The sequence below is a fragment of the Pseudophryne corroboree genome (assembly GCF_028390025.1).
Source record: "Pseudophryne corroboree isolate aPseCor3 chromosome 6 unlocalized genomic scaffold, aPseCor3.hap2 SUPER_6_unloc_5, whole genome shotgun sequence".
NCBI lineage: Eukaryota > Metazoa > Chordata > Amphibia > Anura > Myobatrachidae > Pseudophryne > Pseudophryne corroboree.
This window is the reverse complement of record NW_026967606.1, coordinates 204,337-225,050: the sequence shown is the minus strand read 5'-3', so window position 1 is coordinate 225,050 and position 20,714 is coordinate 204,337. Positions and strand designations below refer to the sequence as shown.

At 47.8% G+C, this 20,714-nt stretch overlaps 1 protein-coding gene and 1 pseudogene across 1 annotated transcript in view; one reads left to right on the top strand and one right to left on the bottom strand.

The window, feature by feature from the left end:
* Positions 1 to 20,714, bottom strand: part of LOC134985626 (uncharacterized) — a 218,509-nt gene that overhangs the window by 60,443 nt on the left and 137,352 nt on the right. Inside the window, exons 5-10 of the mRNA XM_063950447.1 lie at positions 17,772 to 17,897; positions 11,393 to 11,452; positions 10,161 to 10,220; positions 9,042 to 9,101; positions 7,604 to 7,663; positions 5,501 to 5,560 (exon numbers count right to left, since the gene is read on the bottom strand). Coding sequence (XP_063806517.1) covers positions 5,501 to 5,560; positions 7,604 to 7,663; positions 9,042 to 9,101; positions 10,161 to 10,220; positions 11,393 to 11,452; positions 17,772 to 17,897 — 426 coding nt within the window. The remainder of the gene's footprint in view (positions 1 to 5,500; positions 5,561 to 7,603; positions 7,664 to 9,041; positions 9,102 to 10,160; positions 10,221 to 11,392; positions 11,453 to 17,771; positions 17,898 to 20,714) is intronic.
* LOC134985628 (5S ribosomal RNA) lies at positions 12,701 to 12,818 on the top strand (annotated as a pseudogene).

The following is a 20,714-nucleotide window of genomic DNA, read 5'->3' as shown; positions in this document are numbered from 1 at the left end:
ATATAAAAAGGCTTCTAACAGCGATACAGGAACCCGACAGAGTGGCTGTTATCAAATGTAAAGCACATACATATAGTCAAGACCCAGTATCCCTTGGTAACAGCCGAGCAGACGAAGCCGCAAAGCTTGCAGCTGTTACCCCCATACAGACAGACACCACACAACTGATGGTATTTAATACCATCAACACACAAAAGTTGTGTGAGATGCAGAATTTGTGTTCCACACAGGAAAGAGCAGTCTGGAAGGCAAAGGGATATGGCCAGGAGTCCTCAGGGCTCTGGACGGATGGACATGGTAAACCAGTGGCCCCCAGAGCATATCTTCCATGTCTGGCTGAAGCAGCTCACGGGCTGACTCATCTAGGCAAGGAGGGGATGTGCAAATTGGTAAGAGCATACTGGTGCGCCCCAGGATTCTCCTCTCATGCGAGTAAAAGAGCAATGTCATGCCTTACCTGTCTGAGAAAGAATATTGGAAAGGCAATACCTACAGAACCATCCCATATCCCACCTGCCGGCGGCCCTTTTCAGGTAATACAAATTGACTTCATTCAATTACCCCCATGTCGAAATTTGAAATATGTACTTGTCTGTATAGATGTTTTCTCGAATTGGGTCGAAGCTTTTCCAGCAGCCACAAATACCGCTATGTTTACAGCTAAGAAAATTGTGCAGGAATTTGTATGTAGATATGGTATCCCTAGAATCATTGAAAGTGATAGGGCTACCCATTTTACCGGTGATGTCTTTCAAGGAATGTGTAAGTTGATGGGAATTGATAGCAAGCTGCACACTCCGTACCGTCCACAGGCGAGTGCGAAGGTCGAAAGAGTGAACAGCACTATTAAAAATAAATTGAGTAAAGTAATGGCAGAGACAGGATTGACGTGGCCAGAAGCTTTACCCATTGTTTTGTATAGCATCAGAACCACTCCCAGGTCCCCTCTTAATCTGTCCCCTTTTGAAATCTTGTTTGGTCGACAACCGCATGTCATGATTAACCCTCAGGATGATTTGAAATGTAACAATGAAGTAACTGTAAAATACTTGATTAACATGAGTAAGCAGTTGAGGAATCAAAATGATAATCTGAAGTTGGTGATTCCTGATTTACCAGGTAGTAATTGTCATGACATTGAACCTGGGGATTATGTAATGATACGAAATTTTCTACGCTCAGGTTGTCTTATTGATAGATGGGAAGGACCATACCAGGTCTTATTGACTAGCACCACAGCATTGAAAGTTGCTGAGAGAGAGACTTGGGTCCATTCATCCCACTGCAAGAAGGTTGCTGATCCAGAGAAGTCCCGTGATAAGGAACAGACGGTAGAGGTTGTATCACTGGAGTGTCTGTTCCAGGAGGACTGAGGCGACACCTGAGCCTTGAAGACCGAAAGCAGTTGTCGACTCCCCTCTCCCTTTTATTGTTTTTCTCCACTTCCCATCCCCTCTTCCTTAAAATTTCTTTTTCCCCCTTCTCATTCTTCTCTATTTTCTCCTCAAAGATGGACTTGCCCCAAGAGACTGTGATCCGGATGTTGATGTTAACCATGATGTTGACCAGAGCAGTCTGTTCCGGCGAGAGTACCATAGAGGTCGAGAGAGGTTCTGGAATGGGTTCCGATTATGATGATGGAGGCGTAGTTTTCCAAGATCAACCAAACCAACAAGCAAAGGCGAGTATCAGAAAACGATCCGATAGAAGAAATTGTGATGGATTGTTAGCTGAAGAAAACTGTATCTGTAGGCTTTGTGACAATTTGATTGAAGATGGATGCATAAAGAAATGCCAATCCAGTTTTAATATCCATATGTACCGGCATCCATTGAGTGACTATCACTCCTTAGTGGGTAACGTACTAAACCAAACAGATTGTTGGGTATGCTCTCAAGTACCTCAGGGTCATAGCAAATCAGGGCTAGTACCATTTCCTTTAACGTTAGGGGAGGTACTTGAGCTAAGTGGTGGGAGACCGGTGGACCGGAGGTTTAACATCTCCAGCCCTCCTAGTTTGAAGCTCCACCAATACCATGTGGATAGGTCCCTCTTATGTTTTAATATCTCCAATCCCCGTAAGCCGGGAAATTGGGAAGTGTCATGGAGCAACCTTACCATGACCTTTTCACACAGAGCAGATAGAATGCCTACAGATACAGAGCTTGTACGCCACATAGCCAGTAGAGGAAAATCTTTCCGGTATCGATATACCTTAGGAAATAGGATTACTAGAGTTGGAGAGGTATCACCAGGATACTGTGCACATATCGTACAAACTGATACGTGCATTAAACAGATGGAAGAATTAGGGTCAGGAGAGTTCACCTGGAAGGTGTGTAACATGGTAATGTCCTTCTCCGTCCCATATGTTCTCCCCGATGATGCATATTTCATATGCGGGAGAAAGGCGTACAAGTGGCTTGCCCCAAACTCTGAAGGATTGTGTTATATTGGAAAAGTATTGCCTGAAGTGATGACTGTAACACATGACAAAATGAAGGACATACACCGTGGTGCCCAAGCTCCTTATACTCACACTCATTACGAGCACCTCGTTAAAAGACAACTGTCAGACAGGTTAGAGCACCCGGCCTCTGATCTTATCCATGAATCCACCGGGATTCAGGTTCTGGTAGCGTTAGATTTCACTCGCACCGCTCGAGGAGTGATGAATTATAGATACATTTCCGCACTCGCCAATTTGTTAGATAATATCACTGAAATGTATGATGACACGTTTAGATACACTGGAAGAGAACTCCAAGCTTACAAAACAGAACTGGTACAGCATAGAATGGTTCTTAATTATCTTACAGCAGTAACAGGCGGATATTGTGTTACATTGGCAACACAGTACGGCATAAAGTGTTGCACGTATATCACAAATAGCACCGAGGATCCGGTAGAGGTCATAGACCAAAAGATGGACGACATTCTCCAATTGAAGTGGGAATTTCGCCGAAAACACAATCTCACCCTTGCTGCTGTAGGTAATGAGCTGACTGGTTGGGTGTCATGGTTGAACCCGCGAAATTGGTTCTCCGGTTTAGGAGACTGGGCTCAAGGAGTCATAATGGATGTTGGAAAGTTTCTACTATGTATCTTGGGTGTTGTTATATCCATTGGATTGATATTTAGATGCGGGCAGGCTTTAATGAGGTGCAAACAAAGTACAAAAGTGATGAGCTTGAGGAGTGAGGAAACCGTAATTAACCTGGATTTGATTTATGACCCAATGATAGAAACCAGGATGTGATGAAAATGCGATTATACGGTCCGTTTCTTTCACCTGTTTTTCTGCTTTTCTCCAAGATAACAAGACCCCCTTGGACGAGGAAGTTGACGAGACGCTATACAGACAACGGATGGACCAAAGAAAGAGTTTTGACCACTTGAGAAATGGACACTTGATGAACTTTGCCATGGATCCCCAGTTTCCCTAGTATTTTTAAACTCACGCTAGCCCAACATTCTTTGTAAATCTGATGGCACTGACAAAGCTTGTTGCTCATGCCTAAGGAGCAAAACAGCGCAAAGAAGACGACTTTCAACTGATACCGAACAAAACTTCGACGACAGATGTACATTTACCTGACATAGAATATCATTGCATTTTCCATAAGTGTTCTTCATCTTCATCTCTACAACCCTCAGGTAATAACACACATAGTATAGGGAATACAGGCACAGATATCAGCAATCACATATTCCCCCATTCATGTATCATCAACTAAAATGTGCTCCCCATTTTGTTCAAAAATCCGAAAAGAGCTCGGTAAAGTTTGACAGCCCATCCACAGACCTGTACCACGGGATAAGAAGGAATTCAAATGTATACTTCGCAATACCTCGAAGCTTGATTTACAACACGTACGGCACGATGATACATGACCCCCCCAAACATGGACTCATACACACATGCTTCTGCTATCTCACTAGGTCATACCCTCTTCACACCTACTCCTCTCTCCTCCCCTACCCAACCATGGAAATGAATTAACCCCTGACATATATTTTTCTCCTTTTAAAATGTTTTAGAAGGTGGCAGTTATTATTGACTGCCAAAGGGTGGACTGTCAAAGTCAGAAAAATATCTCTATACATGCTGCCATATTTGCACCTCACGCTGGTCCGCGCTGCGCATGCGTACGCTCTCCCGTGAAGGCGCATACCCGCAATAGCGTGCACCCGCGGGCGCACGGTATGCGTATTTACGGTAGAGTTTATGTAGTCGTAGCGTGCGACTCATTCGTTACACATTTTCATAATTAATGTAGTTTATAGATCATGATCCCTTTAATGGTTCCTGAAAGTTTGGTTAATATAGAACGTCCCTGAACGGAGGAATCCCTCTTTGTATTGTACGAAGGGTCTAACAGGAATCATATAGCAGTGTTTGGTACCCATCGGAAGAGTATTTAATTAACAATATTCCGGTGTTGGTTTGGAGCGTATTAATCGCTCGTGCGGATAGTTATGGACATAAGAAGTTTATGTCCATTTCTATTATTTACTCATACTCAGGTATGCGGCGGGAAACCCAGTTTCCCACCCACCTGAGCTGTTGGAAATCGTCACAGCCCACCTGTATGAATCAACCTATGACCTTTTGTTATGATGCGAAGCCGAATTCCTGTGTCCAATGGACGACAAGATTGTAGGGACCATTGGATTGCATTGTGTGTGGGGCATAAATAGGCAGGCCGACCACATCCAGCTCTCACTCTTCAACGGTTCTCATTGCTGAAAATCGGGTGCTGGATGTCCAGGCGCATGCGATCGTTTCCCCTTGTGCGTAAGTTTTCTCTCCGTAATCATTGTCTTACTGTGAGCCAATTTCTCTCATCTCTTTCCATTTCTCTCTCTCTCTCCTTTCTCTTTTCTCTCACATCTCCCCTAGACTAGTATTGTATTGTATTAGATAGTATTGTATTTTGGTTAGGAAGTCTCTGTTATATTGTAGTGTATCATTTGTACTGTTATTCTTTTTACAAGTATATTAGATATAATACAGTTAATAGGCTTTGGACCCTAAACCAGTATCTGTGTATTTTCTATAGTTTTAAAGTGTTCACTTGAGCGTCGGTGACGCTCAAGCAGCTTTGTAGTTAGTTAGGTTACACAAGGTTGCACATACACCCTGTATTCACATTAAGGTATTCTGTGTATTTCATTGATAAAAGGTTTATACATAAAGGTATAGCGTTGTGAGCGTCTGCGCCGCTGGTGATCTCCTCGTGGTCTCGAGCGTACGCTACGCCATAGCGAATCATTACTCTAGACATAACCAATAACGTGCTGTCCAGTGATCACTGGGCCGTGAGCGAACGTGACGCTCGAGCGTCTCGCCTACGGCTGAGCGATCGTTACGCAACTAGCGTACCCTTACGGTATTTCTTAAGTAAACAGCGTACAGTGTTCTTAGACTTCATTAAGGGTTGTTCATACGACAAAAGAATTTAGTATTGTCATCACATTGGTGGATATAGTAATATACCTGACAATACTCCGATGCTGCTGTTTGTAGCTCCCTGTGTTGTGATGGAGCCAATATGACCTGTAACAGAGAATCTGTATTAGAGAACACACATAATATGTCTGGAAGGAGGTGACATTGCTGCTCTCCAGTGTAACCACCTTGTGACATCTCTATGTGACCCCATGTGACATCTCTGTGTGATCCCCATGTGACATCTCCATAAATCCATTTATGTGACATCTTCATGTAATCCCCATTGTGTCACTTTTGTAATCCCAGTGTGATATCTCTGTGTAATCCCAGTGTGACATCTCTGTATAATCCCAGTGTGACATCTTTGTGTAATCCCAGTGTGATATATCTGTGTAATCCCAGAGTGATATATCTGTATAATCCCAGTGTGATATCTCTGTGTAATCCCAGTGTGATATATCTGTGTAATACCAGAGTGAAATATCTGTGTAATCCCAGTGTGACATCTGTGGAATCCCATTGTGACATCTCTGTGTAATCCCAGTGTGACATCTCTGTGTAATCCCAGTGTGATATCTCTGTGTAATCCCAGTGTGATATATCTGTGTGATCCCCATGTGACATCTCTGTGTGATCCCCATGTGACATCTCTGTGTGATCCCCATGTGACATCTCTGTGTGATCCCCATGTGACATCTCTGTGTGATCCCCATGTGACATCTCTGTGTGATCCCCATGTGACATCTCTGTGTGATCCCCATGTGACATCTCTGTGTGATCCCCTTGTGACATCTCTGTGTGATCCCCATGTGACATCTCTGTGTGATCCCCTTGTGACATCTCTGTGTGATCCCCATGTGACATCTGTGTAATACCAGTGTGACATCTCTGTGTAATACCAGTGTGACATCTCTGTATTCCCAGTGTGACATCTCTGTGTGATCCCCGTGTGATATCTCTGTCATCCCAGTGTGACATCTCTGTGTAATCCCCATGTGACATCTGTGTGATCCCCATGTGACATCTGTGTAATCATAGTGTGACATCCCTGTGTAATCCCAGTGTGACATCTCTGTGAAATCCAGTGTGACATCTCTGTGTAATACCACTGTGACATCTCTGTGTAGTTCCAGTGTGACATCTCTGTGTAATCCCAGTGTGACATCTCTATGTAATCCCAGTGTGATATCTCTGTGTAATACCAGTGTGACATCTCTGTATAATCCCAGTGTGACATATCTGTGTAATCCCAGTGTGATATCTCTGTGTAATACCAGTGTGACATATCTGTGTAATCCCAGTGTGATATCTCTGTGTAATCCCAGTGTGATATCTCTGTATAATCCCAGTGTGACATCTCTTTGTAATCCTAGTGTGACATCTCTGTGTAGTTCCAGTGTGACATATCTGTGTAATCCCAGGGTGATATATCTGTATAACCCCAGTGTGACATCTCTGTGTAATCCCCATGTGACATCTCTGTGTCATCCCAGTGTGACATCTCTGTGTCATCCCAGTGTGACATCTCTGTGTAATCCCAGTGTGACATCTCTGTGTAATACCAGTGTGACATCTCTTTGTAATACTAGTGTGACATCTTTGTGTAGTTCCAGTGTGACATCTCTGTGTAATCCTAGTGTGACATCTCTGTGTAATCCCAGGGTAATATATCTGTGTAATACCTCGTGTGACATCTCTGTGTAATCCCAGTGTGACATCTCTGTGTCATCCCAGTGTGACATCTCTGTGTCATCCCAGTGTGACATCTCTGTAATCCCAGTGTGACATCTCTGTAATCCCAGTGTGACATCTCTGTAATCCCAGTGTGACATCTCTGTGTCATCCCAGTGTGACATCTCTGTGTCATCCCAGTGTGACATCTCTGTAATACCAGTGTGACATCTCTGTGTCATCCCAGTGTGACATCTGTGTAGTTCCAGTGTGACATCTCTGTGTAATCCCAGTGTGACAGCTGTGTGTAATCCAGTGTGACATCTCTGTGTAATCCAGTGTGACATCTCTATGTAATCCCAGTGTGACATCTCTGTGTAATCCCAGTGTGACATATCTGTGTGATCCCAGTGTGACATCTCTATGTAATCCCAGTGTGACATCTCTGTAATCACATTGGTGGATATAGTAATATACCTGACAATACTCCGACGCTGCTGTTTGTAGCTCCCTGTGTTGTGATGGAGCCAATATGACCTGTAACAGAGAATCTGTATTAGAGAACACACATAATATGTCTGGAAGGAGGTGACATTGCTGCTCTCCAGTGTAACTACCATGTCACATCTCTGTGTGACCCCCATGTGACATCTCTATGTGACATCTCTGTGTGATCCCCATGTGACATCTCTGTGTGATCCCCATGTGACATCTCTGTGTGATCCCCATGTGACATCTCTGTGTGATCCCCATGTGACATCTCTGTGTGATCCCCATGTGACATCTCTGTGTGATCCCCATGTGACATCTCTGTGTGATCCCCATGTGACATCTCTGTGTGATCCCCTTGTGACATATGTGTAATCCCAGTGTGACGTCTCTGTTTAATCCTAGTGTGACATCTCTGTGTCATCCCAGTGTGACATCTCTGTGTCATCCCAGTGTGACATCTCTGTGTGATCCCTGTGTGACATCTGTGTGATCCCCTTGTGACATCTCTGTGTGATCCCAGTGTGACATCTCTGTGTAATCCCAGTGTGACATCTCTGTGTAATCCCAGTGCGACATCTCTTTGGTTATCCCAGTGTGACATTTCTGTGTTATCCCCATGTGACATCTGTGTAATCCAGTGTGACATCTCTGTAATCCCAGTGTGACATCTCTGTAATACCAGTGTGACATCTCTGTGTAATCCCAGTGTGATATCTCTGTAATCCCAGTGTGACATCTCTGTAATCCCAGTGTGACATCTCTGTAATACCAGTGTGACATCTCTGTGTAATCCCAGTGTGACATATCTGTGTAATCCAGTGTGACATCCCTGTAATCCCTTTGTGACATCTCTGTGTAATCCCAGTGTGACATCTCTGTAATCCCAGTGTGACAGCTCTGTAATACCGGTGTGACATCTCTGTGTGATCCCAGTGTGACATCTCTGTAATCCCAGTGTGACATATCTGTGTAATACAGTGTGACATCCCTGTAATCCCTTTGTGACATCTCTGTGTAATTCAAGTGTGACATATCTGTGCAATCCCAGTGTGACATCTCTGTGTAATCCCAGTGTGACATCTCTGTATAATTCCAGGGTGACATCTCTGTTTAATCCCAGAGTGATATATCTGTGAAATCCCAGTGTGACATCTCTGTGTGATCCCAGTGTGACATCTCTGTGTGATCCCCGTGTGACATCTCTGTGTAATCCCAGTGCGACATCTCTTTGTAATCCCAGTGTGACATATCTGTGTTATGCCCACGTGACATCTATGTAATCCAGTATGATATCTCTGTGTAATCCCAGTGTGACATCTCTGTGTAATCCTAGTGTGACATCTCTATGTAATCCCAGTGTGACATCTCTGTGTAATCCCAGTGTGACATCTCTGTAATCACATTGGTGGATATAGTAATATACCTGACACTGCTCCGACGCTGCTGTTTGTAGCTCCCTGTGTTGTGATGGAGCCAATATGACCTGTAACAGAGAATCTGTATTAGAGAACACACATAATATGTCTGGAAGGAGGTGACATTGCTGCTCTCCAGTGTAACCACCTTGTGACATCTCTATGTGACCCCCATGTGACATCTCTGTGTGATCCCCATGTGACATCTCCATAAATCCATTTATGTGACATCTTCATGTAATCCCCATTGTGTCACTTTTGTAATCTCAGTGTGACATCTCTGTATAATCCCAGTGTGATATATCTGTGTAATCCCAGTGTGATATATCTGTGTAATACCAGAGTGATATATCTGTATAATCCCAGAGTGACATCTCTGTATAATCCCAGTGTGATATATCTGTGTAATACCAGAGTGACATCTCTGTGTAATCCCAGTGTGACATCTCTGTGTAATACCAGTGTGATATATCTGTGTAATACCAGTGTGACATCTCTGTGTAATCCCAGTGTGACATATCTGTGTAATACCAGTGTGACATCTCTGTATAGTCCCAGTGTGACATCTCTGTGTAATACCAGTGTGACATCTCTGTATAGTCCCAGTGTGACATCTCTATGTAATCCCAGTGTGATATCTCTGTGTAGTTCCAGTGTGATATCTCTGTGTAATCCCAGTGTGATATCTCTGTGTAATCCCAGTGTGATATATCTGTGTAATACCAGTGTGATATCTCTGTGTAATCCCAGTGTGATATCTCTGTGTAATACCAGTGTGATATCTCTGTGTAATACCAGTGTGATATCTCTGTGTAATACCAGTGTGATATCTCTGTGTAATACCAGTGTGATATCTCTGTGTAGTTCCAGTGTGACATCTCTGTGTGATCCCCATGTGACATCTCTGTGTAATCCCAGTGTGACAGCTCTGTGTAATCCAGTGTGAAATCTGTGTGTGACCCCCATGTGACATATCTGTGTAATACCAGTGTGACATCTCTGTGTCATCCCAGTGTGACATCTCTATGTAATCCCAGTGTGACATCTCTATGTAATCCCAGTGTGACATCTCTGTGTAATCCCAGTGTGACATCTCTGTAATCACATTGGTGGATATAGTAATATACCTGACACTGCTCCGACGCTGCTGTTTGTAGCTCCCTGTGTTGTGATGGAGCCAATATGACCTGTAACAGAGAATCTGTATTAGAGAACACACATAATATGTCTGGAATGAGGTGACATTGCTGCTCTCCAGTGTAACCACCTTGTGACATCTCTATGTGACCCCCATGTGACATCTCTGTGTGATCCCCATGTGACATCTCTGTGTGACCCCAATGTGACATCTCTGTGTGATCCCCATGTGACATCTCTGTGTGATCCCCATGTGACATCTCTGTAATCCCAGTGTGACATATCTGTGTAATCCAGTGTGACATCCCTGTAATCCCTTTGTGACATCTATGTGTAATTCAAGTGTGACATCTCTGTGTAATCCCAGTGTGACATCTCTGTGTCATCCCAGTGTGACATCTCTGTGTAATCCCAGTGTGATATATCTGTGAAATCCCAGTGTGACATCTCTGTGTGAACCCCGTGTGACATCTCTGTGTAATACCAGTGTGACATCTCTGTGTGATCCCAGTGTGACATCTCTGTGTAATCCAGTGTGACATCTCTGTGTAATCCCAGTGTGACATCTCTGTGTGATCCCCGTGTGACATCTCTGTGTAATACCAGTGTGATATCTCTGTGTAGTTCCAGTGTGACATCTCTGTGTAATACCAGCGTGATATCTCTGTGTAATACCAGTGTGATATATCTGTGTAATACCAGTGTGATATATCTGTATAATCCCCAGTGTGATATCTCTGTGTAATACCAGTGTGATATCTCTGTGTAATACCAGTGTGATATCTCTGTGTAATACCAGTGTGATATCTCTGTGTAATACCAGTGTGATATCTCTGTGTAGTTCCAGTGTGACATCTCTGTGTGATCCCCATGTGACATCTCTGTGTAATACCAGTGTGATATCTCTGTGTAATACCAGTGTGATATCTCTGTGTAATACCAGTGTGATATCTCTGTGTAGTTCCAGTGTGACATCTCTGTGTGATCCCCATGTGACATCTCTGTGTAATCCCAGTGTGACAGCTCTGTGTAATCCAGTGTGACATATCTGTGTGATCCCAGTGTGACATCTCTGTGTAATCCAGTGTGACATCTCTGTGTAATCCCAGTGTGACAGCTCTGTGTAATCCAGTGTGACATATCTGTGTGACCCCCATGTGACATCTCTATGTAATCCCAGTGTGACATCTCTGTAATCACATTGGTGGATATAGTAATATACCTGACACTGCTCCGACGCTGCTGTTTGTAGCTCCCTGTGTTGTGATGGAGCCAATATGACCTGTAACAGAGAATCTGTATTAGAGAACACACATAATATGTCTGGAATGAGGTGACATTGCTGCTCTCCAGTGTAACCACCTTGTGACATCTCTATGTGACCCCCATGTGACATCTCTGTGTGATCCCCATGTGACATCTCTGTGACCCCAATGTGACATCTCTGTGTGATCCCCATGTGACATCTCTGTGTGATCCCCATGTGACATCTCTGTAATCCCAGTGTGACATATCTGTGTAATCCAGTGTGACATCCATGTAATCCCTTTGTGACATCTATGTGTAATTCAAGTGTGACATCTCTGTGTAATCCCAGTGTGACATCTCTGTGTCATCCCAGTGTGACATCTCTGTGTCATCCCAGTGTGACATCTCTGTGTAATCCCAGTGTGATATATCTGTGAAATCCCAGTGTGACATCTCTGTGTGATCCCCGTGTGACATCTCTGTGTAATCCCAGTGCGACATCTCTTTGTAATCCCAGTGTGACATCTCTGTGTTATGCCCATGTGACATCTGTGTGTAATCCAGTATGACATCTCTGTAATCCCAGTGTTTCATTTCTGTAATCCCTTTGTGACATCTCTGTGTAATCCCAGTGTGACATCTCTGTGTAATCCCAGTGTGATATCTCTGTGTAATCCCTTTGTGACATCTCTGTGTAATCCCCATGTGACATCTCTGTGTAATCCCAGTGTGACATCTCTGTGTGACCCCCATGTGACATCTCTGTGTGACCCCCATGTGACATCTCTGTGTAATCCCAGTGTGATATCTCTGTGTAATCCCTTTGTGACATCTCTGTGTAATCCCCATGTGACATCTCTGTGTAATCCCCATGTGACATCTCTGTGTAATCCCAGTGTGACATCTCTGTGTGACCCCCATGTGACATCTCTGTGTAATCCCCATGTGACATCTCTGTGTAATCCCCATGCGACATCTCTGTGTAATCTATGTAATCCCTGTGGGATGTCTGTGCAATTCCAGTGTGATATCTTTGTGTAATCAGCCTTGATATAGTATCCCAGCGGTCGGGATGCCGCAGTCATGTGACAGAGGCATTTTGTGGGGTTTTGCAGAGATGCAAAAAGACTGTTAGTCTCTCTGGGGCTCTCTTATCATACAATAGGGTAAGTATATAAATTCATTATATGGACCGGAAGTGATGCGCATTTCACTCAGGGAGCTTGTTCACCTGATCATCTGAGGGTAAGGCAGAGCACAAAACTAAACTTCTCCCACAAATTTCTACAGTCATACCACGCTGGACAGCCCAATCTCATTTAATCTTGGAAGCCAAGCAGTGTTGGGCCCGATCAGTACCAGAAAGGGAAACCCTCTGGGAATATCTGGTACTGTAGTATCGGGGAAAAGTGACCTATACATATAGCGGCTAGGGCTGACCCTCTGGGGATGGTGGCTAGGGATAACCCTCCGGGGATGGCGGCTAGGGATAACCCTCCGGGGATGGCGGCTAGGGTAACCCTCTGGGGATGGCGGCTAGGGATGACCCTCCGGGGATGGCGGCTAGGGATGACCCTCCGGGGATGGCGGCTAGGGCTGACCCTCCGGGGATGGCGGCTAGGGCTGACCCTCCGGGGATGGCGGCTAGGGCTGACCCTCCGGGGATGGCGGCTAGGGATAACCCTCTGGGGATGGCGGCTAGGGTAACCCTCTGGGGATGGCGGCTAGGGATAACCCTCCGGGGTTGGCGGCTACAGGGACATTGAGGGACATTGAGTAACAGATGAGTACTGAGCGTTGTTGAAGGATACTAGAGTGTGTGCAGGGAAGCGAGTTCCATAGAGTCAGAGCCACGTGCCTAAAGCTCCACCCCCGGATGAATTCTGGGAGATTCTATGTTCTGCTAATGGGGCGTTATTCAGACCTGGACACAGCCGCGCATTTGCACTCAGGAGGTCTGTGCACCGGCGTTGTGTGCGTGTGACCTTACACACTGCAGCCACATTCAAGGCGTATGTGGCCATAGTGTGATTGATAGTGCGGCTGTCGTGGGGGGGGAGGGGGGAGGCGGTGTTGGGGGGGAAGGAAATTCTGAATGGGAGCGGGCTGAGAAGTTGTACAGTGCAGACAGGCTGCGGTGCCAGGGGTCAACCCTAGTTCCTATGCATCTGCAATCTAACTGCGGACGCATTGGGAGATGGCCTCACACATGCTGAGTGACCTTGCCTGCGCCATGGGAGGAGATGAACGCAGATGTGGCTGTGTGTGTGCACCGATCTGCATTCATCTCTGAATAAGGGGCCTAACTCAGAGCTGATCGCTGGGCAGTGGTTTTTGCAGCCCTGCGATAGGATGGTCGCCGCCTACAGGGCGAGTGTATTGTTGCTGTGTAAGAACGCATGTGTAGTAGAGCTGTACGAGCAGTCTCTGCGCAGCCCAGGACTTACTCAGCCGCTGCGATCACTTCAGCCTGTCCATGACTGGAATTGACGTCACACACCCGCCCTGCAGATGCTTGGACACGCCTGCGTTTTTCCAACCACTCCCAGAAAACGGTCAGCTGACACCCACAAACGCCCTCTTCCTGTCAATCTCCTTGCGAACGCCCGTACGAATGGATCCTTTTCACAAACCCATCGCTGAACGGGGATCCGCTTTGTACCCGTGCGACGCACCTGCACATTGCGGTGTATACGCATACACAGTTTAGAGCTGATCGCCCGCAGCCTAGCTATCAGCTCTGAATTAGGCCCAAGGTCCAAAGTCCTTCATCTACAGATGACAGTAATGGAGTGCGGCAGTATGGAATCCGGAGCTGCTTCTGGTACCCCGGTCATGTAGGGAAAGTCCTTCATCTACAGATGACAGTAATGGAGTGCGGCAGTATGGAATCCGGAGCTGCTTCTGGTACCCGGTCATGTAGGGAAAGTCCTTCATCTACAGATCACAGTAATGGAGTGCGGCAGTATGGAATCCGGAGCTGCTTCTGGGCCCCGGTCATGTAGGGAAAGTCCTTCATCTACAGATCACAGTAATGGAGTGCGGCAGTATGGAATCCGGAGCTGCTTCTGGTACCCCGGCCCCGGTCATGTAGGGAAAGTCCTTCATCTACAGATGACAGTAATGGAGTGCGGCAGTATGGAATCCGGAGCTGCTTCTGGTACCCCGGCCCCGGTCATGTAGGGAAAGTCCTTCATCTACAGATGACAGTAATGGAGTGCGGCAGTATGGAATCCGGAGCTGCTTCTGGGCCCCGGTCATGTAGGGAAAGTCCTTCATCTACAGATGACAGTAATGGAGTGCGGCAGTATGGAATCCGGAGCTGCTTCTGGTACCCCGGTCATGTAGGGAAAGTCCTTCATCTACAGATGACAGTAATGGAGTGCGGCAGTATGGAATCCGGAGCTGCTTCTGGTACCCCGGTCATGTAGGGAAAGTCCTTCATCTACAGATCACAGTAATGGAGTGCGGCAGTATGGAATCCGGAGCTGCTTCTGGTACCCCGGCCCCGGTCATGTAGGGAAAGTCCTTCATCTACAGATGACAGTAATGGAGTGCGGCAGTATGGAATCCGGAGCTGCTTCTGGTACCCCGGCCCCGGTCATGTAGGGAAAGTCCTTCATCTACAGATGACAGTAATGGAGTGCGGCAGTATGGAATCCGGAGCTGCTTCTGGGCCCCGGTCATGTAGGGAAAGTCCTTCATCTACAGATCACAGTAATGGAGTGCGGCAGTATGGAATCCGGAGCTGCTTCTGGGCCCCGGTCATGTAGGGAAAGTCCTTCATCTACAGATCACAGTAATGGAGTGCGGCAGTATGGAATCCGGAGCTGCTTCTGGGCCCCGGTCATGTAGGGAAAGTCCTTCATCTACAGATCACAGTAATGGAGTGCGGCAGTATGGAATCCGGAGCTGCTTCTGGTACCCGGTCATGTAGGGAAAGTACTTCATCTACAGATGACAGTAATGGAGCGCGGCAGTATGGAATCCGGAGCTGCTTCTGGGCCCCGGTCATGTAGAGAAAGTCCTTCATCTACAGATGACAGTAATGGAGTGCGGCAGTATGGAATCCGGAGCTGCTTCTGGGCCCCGGTCATGTAGGGCTGGGTAAGTCCTTCATCTACAGATCACAGTAATGGAGTGCGGCAGTATGGAATCCGGAGCTGCTTCTGGGCCCCGGTCATGTAGGGAAAGTCCTTCATCTACAGATGACAGTAATGGAGTGCGGCAGTATGGAATCCGGAGCTGCTTCTGGGCCCCGGTCATGTAGGGCTGGGAAAGTCAGTACAGTAGCCAATCTTCCAGGCAGCCAGTGGCAGGAGCAGAGAATGGGTGCTATGTGGCTGTGTTCCTATGAAAGAATGAGGATTTGGTTGTGGCCGATACCCAGGCTTGGACTGGCCCACAGGGGTACAGAAGAAACCACCGGTGGGCCCTACTGCCTGGGGGCCCACCTCCTGCTCTAAGGATCAGGTTCCAGACTGTGCACTTGAATTATACATTATACATATGTTACCTTATACTGGACTATGGCCCTCATTCCGAGTTTTAGCAGCATTGCACACGCTAGGCCGCCGCCTACTGGGAGTGAATCTTAGCTTAGCAAAATTGCAAACGAAAGATTCTCAAAATTGCGAATAGACACTTCTTTGCAGTTTTGAGTAGCTCGAGACTTACTCCTACACTGCGATCAGTTCAGTGCTTGTCGTTCCTGGTTTGACGTCACAAACACACCCAGCGTTTGCCCAGACACTCCTCCGTTTCTCCAGCCACTCCCGCGTTTTTCCCAGAAACGGTGCGTTTTTTCACACACACCCATAAAACGGCCAGTTTCCGCCCAGAAACACCCACTTCCTGTCAATCACACTCCGATCACCAGAACGAAGAAAAATCCTTGTAATGCCGTGAGTAAAATACCAAACTTCTTAGCAAATTTACTTGGCGCAGACGCACTGCGAACATTGCGCATGCGCATTAGCGACTAATCGCTCTGTTGCGAGAAAAAAATAACGAGCTAACAACTCGGAATGAGGGCCTATGGTGTATTTTCTACAGTGCATTGCTGTTTTTAATGTGATACTAATCTGGTACATTATCCTACATGCAGCAGCTGAATTTACTGTATATATTTATTAAGGTACCCAGACGTTGCACTCTCTAATGGTTAGTCAAACCAATGAGATGGCAGGCCACACCCCCTCTGCAGACTGGCCACACCCCGAACATAGGCCCCTACCACTGCATTCCCCCGGTGGGCCCTACATGTCCCAGTCAGACACTGATGATACCTGACATGTAAGTGTGAAGCCGCTCAGCAATGCATTTCCCACTAGGCACATGAGGAATATACCTAGGGGTGACACTTGCTGGGAGGGCGGCACCGAATGCTCAGGTGCATGAGAACCCTGCTCGGCCAATGGCCGGATGATGCAGATGATTTCTTCTTATTGTCATTATAACTATTATTTTTTATAACTGGTGAGAGAGGAGGTGGAAATGGTCAGTAAATTGTGGTGGTGCAGGGGGGTGATATAGGTGCTGCGGCAGTCAGGAGGCCCCACCATGAAGGGGGCAGTGACATGATAGGGGGTGACCGATAATGTTGTGCCTAGGGGCAGCATGACCACCAAATTCACCCCTCAGGCCACCATCCAGGCCACCTAGATTCTGCACATGCTCAGTGGTGTGTACTTCTGAACCCCCAAGTGGAAGTCCTGTTGGTTGGCTATGCTGCAGTCGCTGCAGGAGAGTGTAGTGCGGCCGCTGCAGGAGAGTGTAGTGCGGCCGCTGCAGGAGAGTGCAGTGCGGCCGCTGCAGGAGAGTGTAGTGCGGATGCTGCAGGAGAGGGTAGTGCGGATGCTGCAGGAGAGTGTAGTGCGGTCGCTGTAAGAGAGTCTAGTGCAGCCGCTGCAGGAGAGTGTAGTGCGGGTGCTGCAGGAGAGTGTAGTGCGGATGCTGCAGGAGAGTGTAGTGCGGTCGCTGTAAGAGAGTCTAGTGCAGCCGCTGCAGGAGAGTGTAGTGCGGGTGCTGCAGGAGAGTGTAGTGTGGCCGCTGCAGGAGAGTGTAGTGCAGCGAGAGTGTAGAGCGGCGAGAGTGTAGAGTGTAGTGCAGCCACTGCAGGAGAGTGTAGTGCGGCGAGTGTAGAGTGTAGTGCAGCGGGAGTGTGTAGTGCAGCCGCTGTGGGAGAGTGTAGTGCAGCTGCTGCTGGAGAATATAGTGCAGCTGCTGCAGGAGAGTGTAGTGCAGACGCTGCAGGAGAGTGTAGTGCAGCCGCTGCAGGAGAGGGTAGTGCGGCAGCCGCTGCAGTAGAGTGTAGTGCGGGAGTTTCCCACCTTGGATGATGGAGATAATACCTGTGGTTGCTGTGCTGCTGCTCCATGTTCTCCTAGTTGTAGTCCGGTACGTGGCCGGGGTGGTGGTGGTGCACTTTTCTTGCCACTGGCAGTTAGAGGGAAGACTAGGCACAGTCGTGCTGCTCGCTGCAGGTTCGGATAATATGAAATGTAGTTAGAACAAAGCGTCATGACTGTGCAGGGACTTACACTGTATATCTGTGAGATTAGCTGGTACATCGCCAGTCCATTGTTTTACATGAAGTAGATGACATTTACCGTTACCTCCACTCTTCCCCTTAGCACGTAAACTCTCACAGGCAGGGCCCTCCTTCCCCGTTTCTCCCCAGCACAAGCATTCCTCCATTGCCCTGGGGCCTAATTCAGATCTGATGTAGATGTGATAAATTTAGCACAGGGCTAGTCCGCCCCGCATGTCAGGCCCTACTGCCCCGTGCAGGGGTACAAATCATCGCACAGTGGCAATGCTTTTGTACCTGGAGAGTAGCTTCCTGCCAGTGCAGCCTCTGACAGGCGGATACCCACTGCGTCCTGGGTCTCAGCGGCTGTGTGTAACGTCCCGCCCCCGCAACGGTTCGGACATGCCTGCATTGTCTGGGCTGCGCCCCACCAATGGCATTCTAACGCCAATAGCACACCCCCTCCCACCCCGCGACCGCCTCTGCCTGTCAATCAGAGGTTATCGCAGCTCACTGGGCTCCCGGGGTGCGCACTCCACATAGGGATTCAGACCGCGATCCAGTCTGAATTACCCCCTATCCATGTCTCTGTGTGTTCTCACCCTTCACTGGGTACATAACATTACACTCACTCCTCTTGTGTATAAGCACCAGCCGGGCATTCCTAAGCTCCAATCACACGGAGCCATTTTCCACGTGTGCACGCCCCATTATTCCTGCTCCTCCTCAGCATTATCCTCCCTGCTCCTCGTCAGCATTATCCTCCCTGCTCCCGGCCTCCTATCAGCCGCTGCGTGTGCCTATCCCTCGCTGGGTACATTCACCCCTCCTGTTGGTGAGTGAGCTCTCACAGGCAGGGCCCTCCTTCCTCATCTTCCTCCATGCCCTGTCAGCCACTGACTGTGTGCTCGCCCAACGCTGGGTACATTCACATTACTGGGATGCCCCCACCAAGGAGACCCATTTTACAGACATATGGGGGGAGGGGGGGGATCACTGTTCTATCACAGCACATGGTGTGGATTACTGCAGGGGTTAACTTCCCCGTTCTTCTCCACAGCTGAGGCAGCTAGGACCCAGAGGGGAACAGCTGGACTGGACTGGTACTGCATGCGCTGCTGGCAGGACACATCCGGGGACCCCTGCAGCAGGGAATACGTGGACTGTTACCGGTGCTGCGGTGATGGGGCATAGTGTGAGAGACCGCAGCACTGACGGGCTTCACCAGGCTGCTCTAGAACCCTCATCAGTGAATGACTTGTCTCCAGACAGACCACAGGACACAGCAGCCGGGAAGTCTCGGGTAGCAGGGGTGATTCTCTGGCAGTGACGTCACGGACGGAGGTGAACTCCCCTACCCGAAAAAAGCAGAACCACGAGGAGCAGGGACATCAGGATTTCCCCAGGAACCCTCTGCCGGCAGTGGCGCCTGTGCATGACGGTCACGATGACCACGCATGCGCAGAGACCCGGACACCACATTTGGCTCATCGCTGGGAGCCCCGGACCCTGCCTGTGCCAGGTGGTAAATGCACCTGATGTAACGCGATCCGGGCACGATATTAATCTGCAAGATTGGTAAATGGGCCCCGTACCCGGCTAAGGGTCCTTCTAGTTACATACATCGACATTTATATTGGTCTTCAAACGCAAGCGGCACAAGTATTGTAGGACTGGGAGTGGGTACGATATACCGGCTGACGGGATGCCGGCTGCTAGCATACCGACATCGGAATCCTGTGTGCCGGCAGCAAGTAACCCTCGCTGTGCTTGCCAAACTTCGGGCCCGGAGGTTATGCTCACCACAGGTTCTATACCCACTCGCGGTTGGTGGTGTGGAAGTACCAACTGAGTGGGAATAACGGGGGTTGTCGGCATTCTGTCCACCGGCAATATGTCGGCTGTCGGGATCTGGCATTATAACTACATACCTAATGACTAACGTCGGCGAGCAGCACAGTTCTATAGATGTTCAGAGACAAATGCCCCTGTATGATTTACCTCTAACAGGGCTTAAAGTGGTCCTGGAGGGTTGGTGGAGCTCATATACCCCCTCCCCATCACATTAAGGAGCCAGTGCTAGTCTTTTCAGCACCCCCCTGCAAACTATAAATTAGTGCCCCACTTACCATACTTTATAAAGGGACATTGATCTCACAAAGAAGCAGCGTGGTTACACAATAGTACCCCCAATTCACATTACACCACAGCAGAATCCTATTCACATTGCACCGCATATAGTGCCCCTGATTCATATTACACCACATAGTAATGCCCCTTATTCAGGTTACATCACTCAGTAGTGCCCTTTATTCACGTTGCACTACACAATGGTACCCTTTATACACGTCATACCATACAGTAGTGCCCCTTATAAACTATGTCCACAGTAGTACCCCTTACACATAATTACCACAGTAATGCCACTTATACACATAATGCCCACAGAAGTGCTGCTTACTGTATATACAAAATGCCCACAGTAGTAGTGCCAGTTATATACAGAATGCATATATAAGTCTGGCCGCCACTATCTGCAGTGCCCGGCTACTGCTCTGCTGGGCATAGTGCTTCCATTACACATACCTGTAGCTGTCTGCCACCTCCCCTGACTCATCTGCAGGCTTCCCCATGCTCATCCTACCCAGCCCCATCTACCATTCTGCCACCTCCCCTGACTCATCTGCAGGCTTCCCCATGCACATCCTACCCGACCCCATCTACCATTCTGTCCCCTCCCCTGACTCATCTGCAGGCTTCCCCA